Genomic DNA, 8,831 nt, shown 5'->3' with positions numbered 1-8,831 from the left:
AAATCCCACACATCCTCAAGCTCTCCTGCTCACACTCTTACATCAGGGAACTCAGGCTTCTCTTGTTTTCCATCTCTTTAGTATTTGGTTGTTTCATTTTCATTGTTTTCTCCTATATGCAGATCTTCAGGGCTGTGCTGAGGATCCCCTCTCAGCAGGGACAGCACAAAGCCTTTTCCATGTGCCTCCCTCACCTGGCCGTGCTCTCCCTGTTTGTCAGCACTGGCCCATTTGCCTACCTGAAGCCCCCCTCCATCTCCTCCCCATCCCTAGATCTGATTGTGTCAGTTCTGTACTCAATATTACCTCCAGCACTGAACCCCCTCATCTACAGCCTCAGGAACCAGGAGCTCAAGGATGCCCTGAGAAAAATGATGACTGGATGCTTTTCAGGAGCAATAAAGTGCCAGGTTTCTGGTGTGTAGCATTCAGAATGGGACTCCTTAATGGCCCAGCTTTCCTGCTCAGGTTTTTCTTGCAGGTCATCACATTCTTCTTGTAATAATTTTCTCTGCAATTAAATATTATTATGCATCTGCCTTCTAATTTAGTGTCCATCTTTTGATTTTGACACTGAGACTGTATAAATGATGAATTGTGCTCTCTAAATATTTAAACAAATAAAAGACCCTGCAGTGCCTTCTTTGTCCAAGACCCTTCTTCTTAGATGTTCCTAAAGGACAGCACACTGCAGGACAGGGTGTATTTGCAAAGAGGAAGGGGACAATAATCCCAGCCCAGCAGCACTGCCAGGGAGCAGCAGGGCTTGGTCTTTGCAGAGCTGCTCTCTTGCCACTTCCACACTGTCCTCCTGAGCCCCTTTCTCCCTGTAAGGCCTGAGTGCTCTCTGAGCACAGTCCTGGGGGGTGGAAGCCCTTGGAGCACAGGCAGGAACAGGCCCTGGCAACTTGTGAAGCAGAGCTGGGCTCCCTTACAGCATCTCCAGGATGCTGTGGGATCTTCTGAGGCCACTGCATGTACTGGGTCACTTCTTCTGTCACCTTGCTCCAGGGCTGGAACTCTCCTGCAGTGTCACCATGACACTCCTGCTCTCTGCTTTCCAGGTTTCATTTTCAGATCCAGTCTTCCCCTCCTGTTCACAGGGACATCCTGGGAGTGCTTCAGAGCTGCCATCCTGGGGCAGCTCCTGCCCAGCATGGGCAGGCACAAGGTCTCTCCACCTGCTCCTCTCACCTCCCCAGTGCCACTGTTTTCTGCAGCCTCCTCATCCTTGCCCAGCACAGCCCCCCTGGCACAGTTGGACACAGCCCTTGTTCTACCCCCTCCTCAGGCACCTGCCCAACCCCCTCAGCTCCAGCCTGATGGCCACAAACCTTCAGGGCAGGGAGGTACGGGGGAAAATGCTGAGGAAACCTTTCAGCTGCACTCAAATCCAATTGGAGGGGTTGGCCTCGAGGAAGAAATCCCTTCCAATTCTCCAGAACCACCAGGACAACCTGTTTTGTGTCCTGGGCACTCCTCTGGAAGTGTGAGATATGGAAAAGGTTTTGGTGTCAGGGCTATTGAGAAGGCTGGACAGTGTCACTGGGAGACCTCTCCCAAACCCTTGGAAAGGCCAGAGCCAGCCCAGAGCTTCTTGGGGCCTTGGCAAAAGCAGACATGGAACCAGTCTGCAAACAGGGCAGCAAGGAGGGTTGGGAGAGTTCCAGACTGCTCAGGCTCAGCAGGGAAGGGGATAGGGCAAGTCCTCCTGCAGCCATTCCCAGGCATGGGAAGGACAAGGCAGGGATTGCAGAACCCCTGTGGGAGGGAAAAGAAGGGGATGTTTTGTGCCCAGACTTCATCAAGGCCCTTGACATGGTGTCCTGTGGTCTCCTTATGGCCAGTCTGGGGAGAGCTGGACTGAATAAGTGGAAGATGTGGTGGATTGGATGTTGGCTGAATGAAGTGTCAAATAAAATCCATGGTACAAAAGCCTCTTGTCAGCAACTTCTGGATGAAATTCATCAGTGACCAGCCCTTGAACACCACTGGAGAACATCTTTATTATCTCTCTGTACGCTGGGACAAAATGTGTTTTCAAGTCCTTTGTGAATGATGCCAAATTTCAGGGAGCTCTTGAGCAACCCCTAGTTTAAAGACACATATTGGGGCAGGAACTCCAATGAAATGAACTCACTCCCCTTTTATTCCCCACCACTATAGGGAGACAAAATACAAGGAGATATAAGTGAAAACGGTAAGAGTTTACTGACAGGAAATATAGCAGCAAAACCAGCAATACCAACAGAAGAGTTCAAAGTAACAGCAGAGAGAGAAATTGTCTCCTCTCTCCCCCCCTACCCCAACTCCCTTTTGTTGGGAGATGAAACAGGGATCAACGTTTCCCTTCTCTCTTTTCCCCCTGAATGAACAAAGAACAAAAAACAAAACCATGGGAAAGAGGGGGCAAAGTAAAATCTGGAAAACCCTCTCATCTCAGATCAGTTGTGCTGCCCAAGAACACGCTGACTCCAGAGGTGTCCAAGCGGGGCAGAGCCGGTGACTCCGGTCCGTGCGGCGGCGGGGGGGAGGCAGCGGCTCTGCTTGATTCCATGGAGTTCTGGGGAGGCACAGTGGCCCCTTGGTTCCAGGAAGCTCTGAGATGTCCCAGGATTCCTTTTGTTCCAAAGAGACCCCACATGTCACAATGGTCCCTTGGTTCCATGAGATTCCACAGTGTCCCTGCATTCCTTTGGTTCCATGAGGCCCTGCAGTGTCACACTGACACTTGATTCCGTGACTTTACAAAGAATCAGAATGGCCCCTTGATTTAAGGCCAACTGATCATGGGGCTGCCTTGGGGGGAGTGTGGGCACCCAGACAAGGGAGTTGTCACCCCCCTGGACTCAGCCCTGGGGTCACCACATCTGGACTGGTCTGTCTGTCTGTGAGGTTCCCCATTCCAAGGAATGAGGAAGAACTGGAGAGGGTCTAGAGGAGATCTGACAAGATGGAGCTTTTCTCCATATTAGAAATAGAATAAAATATCCACAAAGAGTAACACTGAAGGTTCAGACTGAAGGTGAGGAAAAAGAAATGTCACTCAACAGGGACCTTTGTGCTGCAAGAGCTCACCCAGAGGGAGTCAGGACCAGCCCATGGCTTTGTGTTCCAGGGAACAGCCAGAGCTGGTGCAGAACCATCAGGGAGGGTCTAGAAATGCTGCTGGGAGGGGGTGGGAAAGCAGGAGGGGTGTGTGCAGCCTGCAAGGCCAGAGCAGCAGCAGGGCCAGGGCAGGACAGCCTGCAGGAGCGATGGCCAAGGGCTCTGGCAGGGCTGCAAGGCCCAAAGGCACCCAGGCCTTTGTCCCCTTGCCTCTGGCAGCTGCCTCTGCCACTCAGGCCACCACAACCAACTTTCCTGGCAGGTTCTGCCCTTGGGTTCTGCCTCGCCCCTCCCTCAGGAGCCTGGCAGGGGTTGCCCAGTTTTGGCCTTTGTTGTTCCTCCCCCTCCCATCCCAGTGCCCCCCAAACAGCCCTGAGCCAGCCGGGAGGGACAGGATCTGCTGGGCCAGGGCCTGGGGCTCAGGCCTTGGCCTTTGTGCTCCACAAAAGCAAGGCAGGCTTTGCTCAGCATTGCAGGGGCCTGCCCAGAGCCTTTGTCTGCCTGCACTCCTGGCCTCCAAGGAGCTGCTCCAAGGAGTCCCTGGGGAGGCTTTGGCAGTGCCTGCCCTCAGTGGGGCCCAGCAATGCTTCAAGGGACTTGGACTTTGGCTTCTGACTTCTTCAGCAGCTGCTTCAATCTTCTCTCAGCACCTCAGGATCATGGGCTGGGCTGCAAACACACCGTGGGGCTCATTAAATTCCAGATATCCCTCAGGATCTCTTTGTTTTCCTTTAATTGTCTTCAAGGCAATTTCAAAACAAGTCTTCAAAGTTTGTACTTTTTTTGTTTTAATTCAATTATGGATATTTTTTAGTTCAGAGGAGAGGTGATAGAGGTGTTCTCCAAGTAATCTTGATGCTGAGTGTCTCCTCAGGAGATCCACACTGACCCTGGATGATCAACCTTGCTCCTCACCCCCCAACCTCACCAGTTCTGACATGGCCCATCTTGTACTGACAGCTGATGCAACTCCAAACACACTGTGGGACCCATTAAAACACTGAAAAACAAATTATTTTCATTCCTTTAATTGTCTTCAAGTCTTCAAGACTTCTACAGCTAATTGGAGTTGTTTTGTAATTTAGCTAAGGAGGAAGATTTTAAAGTCGAACTTACAAGAAATATATTTTTTTGATGAAAAGGAATGACTTACACAGAGCCTTGGGATGTAAGAGGGTCAGGGCACAAACAAATTGGATCCAAAGATAAGGGGACAAAAGACATTAGTAGCACTTAATCATTGACCAGTTGAACAGTTGTAAAGTGATTCAATAGCATTTGCTACAATTTTAACAGTAACTGAATTATAGATTCACAAGAACAATTCACACCACAGTCAATTCACACCCACACCCAAACAGAGATGTGTGGACACATCAAGAGCTGGGTGTGGAGAGGTCCCTCTCCAAAATTCTTGTTGTCACAGAAACATTCCCCCAAATCCCTTTGTGTTTGCCACCAGACGAACGGGGTCACAGCTGGAGGAATGTTTGTGGAGGGGGATCAGAATTGTCCTGGGCACCAGCGAGGGTCTTTGGAGTGTTGGAAACTGGAGGGTTCCCGAGCTGGGAGAGGCTGCCAGAGGTGTCCCACTGAGAGGGAGGTGCTGGGGAGCTGCCAGGGCCTCCCTCAGCCCCGCTGGTTGTGGGCTCCGAAGGTGACTGGCTTTAGTTATCTGCTGAATTTCCATCCTGGTGTCAGGAATGACTGGAGTTTCCAAACTATTTGGGAATTGTATCCAAACTGTTCCATTTGGGTTACGATTGAGTCAGGGAACATTCCAAGGTTTTCAGGGGATGACTTATTTTCCTGTGTTCCCCATCTCTTACACCCATCCCAGTCAGCTGGATGGTTTATTGACAATGTGTCCCGAGGGGCGGCACCTCCGACGCCATAGAAACCCCTCCCCTGGATTAGGAAACCTTTGGAATTCAGGAGGTGTTCCAGTGGAGCATGAACATGAACAGCAATTTCCCTAAAGCCCAGAGCCCAGCAGAACAAAGGCAGGCCCCATCAGTGTCAGAGCAAAGGTCCCCCATCCCTGTGTCCCTGTGGCCGCTGAGGCGGCAGCGCAGGCCCGAGGCGGTGCCGGGTCCCGGTGCAGCCGGGGCAGAGCGGCGGCTGCGCGAGCGGCAACCCCGGCGGTGAGTGCGGCAGCCCCGTGGGAGCGGCGGCTCCGGGCACAGACGCCGGCGGCAGCCGCTGTGGCTCGTGGAACCGAGTGGCCATTGGGACACTGCAGGGCCTGCTGGAATCCAGGGGCCGGTGGGACACTGGGGAGCCTCTTGGAGCCAAGGGAACCCTGGGATATACTGGAACATCGTGGAATCAAGGAGCCATTGTGACACTGCAGGGCCTCATGGAACCAAAGGAATCCTGGAGAGATAGTGGAAACTCATGAAATCATCAGGGCCATTGTGACACTCCAGAACCTCATGGAACCAAGGGTCCATTGTGACACTGCAGGGCCTCATGGAGCCAAAGGAACCCTGAGAGTTTTTGCAACCTCATGGAATTAGGGGCCATTTCTGGTAGGATGCTCTGTTCTGATAATACCTAAAAAATGGTCAGAATGCAAACAATTCAAGCTCTCTGTAGTGAGTTACTGCTGGTGCCAAGGTGCTGTTTTTAATGTTGAATTATGCTAAACCCAGAATGCTTCTTGAAACTTCAAACACACATCCTGCTTTTTGAAGCAGGATTTGACAGATAAGCTGCTCCCTGGTCTGCAAATATGTCTGGCAGTCAAACCCTTGATAACTGTAAAAGCCCCGTCCAACTGTCATGGGGCAGATTCTTCCACAGACTTCCTTGAAGTGTGTGGAGCTTCTGCCATGAAGCAGGGACAGCTCTTCATGGTCACTGCCCAGGGGTTAAGTGAAAGAGAGGGAACTACCCCTTGTCGCTGTGGGGTGAGTTACCTCAATCTCTGCTTCAGGATTGTTTCTTTTTGCTGGCTTTGATCCAAATGCTTTGATAGAATGACTTTGATAGACTGCACTGTCTAGTGTACACTATACTGCTAGGAGGTTTTGCCTTTTATACTGTGTAGTAAATAATTCTGATTGAGGTCTTTCATCTGTTCACTTGTCTGGTAAATTGTCCGTTCATTTGTCATAATAAATAATTCATTTTCTAGAAATATTTCTGATTTACTGTCACTAAAACCTGCAGGACAAAGTGATTGAATCACACCTCTATAATTCCTTCAATCGAAACCAAAATCTGAGCCTGAGATTGGATCCAGCCACAGCCAGGCTCCTCTCTGAGAAGGAATTTAGAAAGCAAGGGGGTCCTTTGTGCACCTCGTAGCTCAACGAGACGGCTTCTGCCATCAACTTTGACTAAGCCTTCCACCCCCCAGCCCCAAGCCGTGACACAGGGGCATGTCCTGTCCATGCAGTTCAAAGATGGACTCCTGAGCTGGTCATTTGCTGTCCCTCCTTGGAGGGAAGAACAAGCCCAGTGGCCTGGGGTGAGAGGCCAGTGCTGGGAGCGGCGCTGGCTGTGCCAGGGCACTGCTGGGTGCCCCCACCCTGAGCACTCCCCCCCTTGTGCTGGTCACTGCTGGTTTCCTCTGCAGGGCGTTGTGTTGGGCACATCCTGGAGAGCAAAGTGGAAAGCAGATGGAAGCTTTGAGGCCCTGGCCTGAGGAGATGCCCCTGCAGGATGGCAGTGCTGCTGCAGAGGTCAGCTCTGTGCCAGCAGTGCCCGTGGCTGTCCCTGCCTGCAGTCCCTGGACAGTCCTGCAGCAGGACTGGCACCGACTGCCAGAGCACTGAGGCCTCCACCAACACAGGGCTCTGCAGGACAGTGTGGAAGGGAAGGGAGAGGAGGCCAGGCAGGAGAAGGGCTGCTGCTCCCTGGCAGTGCTGCTCTGCTGGGACTCTTTTGTGACCCAGCTCTGCACAGAGGCACCGACCCTGCAGCTGCAGAGAAGTCAGAGAGGAAAGATGTCAGGCAAACAAGCCAATGCAGAGTTCTTTATTTGGTTGAAGCACAGAGTGAGTACAATTGCCAATTTGTACAGCCTGTGGGCCAGGCTAGAAAGGCAAACATTGAATTAGAAATAGTCTTTATATATATATAAATATATTTACATTTTATATATATATATATATCTTTAAATATGTATAAAGTTTTATTGGTGTGAACAAATTCTCACAAAAAAAACACTCCTACTAAGAGTAAAAAATAGAGAAGATATGGTGAACCTTTAATGAAATCCATAACAGGATTGGCCTTTAATGAGGAAGATAGCATGCAGAAGAAGGAGAGTTTATTGCTTTTGAAAAACACCCAGTTATGATTTTTCTCAGGGCATCCTTGAGCTCCTGGTTCCTCAGGCTGTAGATGAAGGGGTTCAGTGCGGGAGACACCACTGAGTACAGAACTGACATAATAAGATCCAGGGATGGGGAGGAGATTGAGGGAGGCTTCAGGTAGGCAAAGAATAAGGTGCTGCTAAACAGAGAGACCACAGCCAGGTGAGGGAGGCAGGTGGAAAAGGCTTTGTGCTGTCCCTCCTCAGAGGGGATCCTCAGCACAGCCCTGAAGATCTGCACATAGGAGAAAACAATGAAAGCAAAACACCCAAATATTAAACAGGCACTAACCACAATAATCCCAAGTTCTCTGAGGTAGCCTGAGTGTGAGCAGGAGAGCTTGAGGATGTGTGGGATTTCACAGAAGAACTGGCCCAGGGCATTGCCCTGGCACAGGGGCAGGGAAAATGTACTGGCTGTGTGTAATAGACCACTGAGAAACCCAGCAGCCCAGGCAGCTGCTGCCATGTGGGCACAAGCTCTGCTGCCCAGGAGGGTCCCGTAGTGCAGGGGTTTGCAGATGGCAACGTAGCGGTCGTAGCACATGATGGTGAGGAGGAAATACTCTGTTTCAAGAAAGACAAGCAGAAAGACCTGTGCAGCACATCCAATGTAAGAGATGGTTGTGGTGTCCCAGAGGGAATTGTGCATGGCTTTGGGGACAGTGGTGCAGATGCAGCCCAGGTCTGTGAGGGAGAGGTTGAGCAGGAAGAAGCCCATGGGGGTGTGCAGGTGGTGGTCGCAGGCTGAGGATGAGGCCGTTGGCCAGGAGGGCAGCCAGGGAGCTGGCCAGGAAGAGCCAGAAGTGCAGGAGCTGCAGCTCCCGCCTGTCTGCGAATGCCAGGAGGAGGAACTGGGTGAGGGAGCTGCTGTTGGACATTTGCTGCTTCTTAGCACAGGGTCTGCTCAGAAAAGGAAGCCACAGGGTAAAATTTAGACAGACGCCTCTGACAATATCACGACAGATTTCAATGCAATTCATTTAAGGATTAAATCAATTTTTTCTCTCTAATACGTGCTGGCAGAGGGCTGTGTGTGGCAGGAGTTCTTGCCATGTGTTGCCAAGTAGTTCAAAGTGTTTCCAGGCCAGCAATGCAGTTGTGCTGGACAGAGCAGGACAGGAGCCCTCCTGCAGAGAAGCCAAGGGCTGGGACAGGAGAGTGCCCACCCCAAGGGAAGGCTCAGCGCTGCCGAGGATCCTGCCCAGGCAGAGCTGGGCCTTGCTGGGGGCAGCACCAAACCCAGCAGCACAGGCCTAGCAGAGAGGGCAGGGTCCCGCAGGGGAGATGTTCTCCAGGCAGAGGCAGCTCCTTGCCCAGCACACAGTGCCCAGCAGAGCTGCAGGGAAGGGCCCCCAGAGCTGCCTGAACACCCCCTCCCCCAGGCCTTGGGGGCACT

General features: G+C 51.7%; 1 protein-coding gene across 1 annotated transcript; it reads right to left on the bottom strand.

Annotated features, from left to right (window-relative positions):
- Nucleotides 1-7,352: 7,352 nt before the first annotated feature.
- Nucleotides 7,353-8,084, bottom strand: LOC120324313 (olfactory receptor 14J1-like). Its single transcript, XM_039386552.1, has one exon. The coding sequence runs from the start codon at nt 8,082-8,084 to the stop codon at nt 7,353-7,355; it is 732 nt and encodes a 243-aa protein (XP_039242486.1).
- Between the last annotated feature and the right edge of the window lie 747 nt (nt 8,085-8,831).

This window comes from Pipra filicauda, unplaced genomic scaffold (assembly GCF_003945595.2).
Source record: "Pipra filicauda isolate LSUMZ 115617 unplaced genomic scaffold, ASM394559v2 scaffold48_size3843733_pilon, whole genome shotgun sequence".
Classification (NCBI taxonomy): domain Eukaryota; kingdom Metazoa; phylum Chordata; class Aves; order Passeriformes; family Pipridae; genus Pipra; species Pipra filicauda.
Note: the sequence above shows the minus strand (reverse complement) of the source record. Positions and strands in the feature narration are given on the sequence as shown.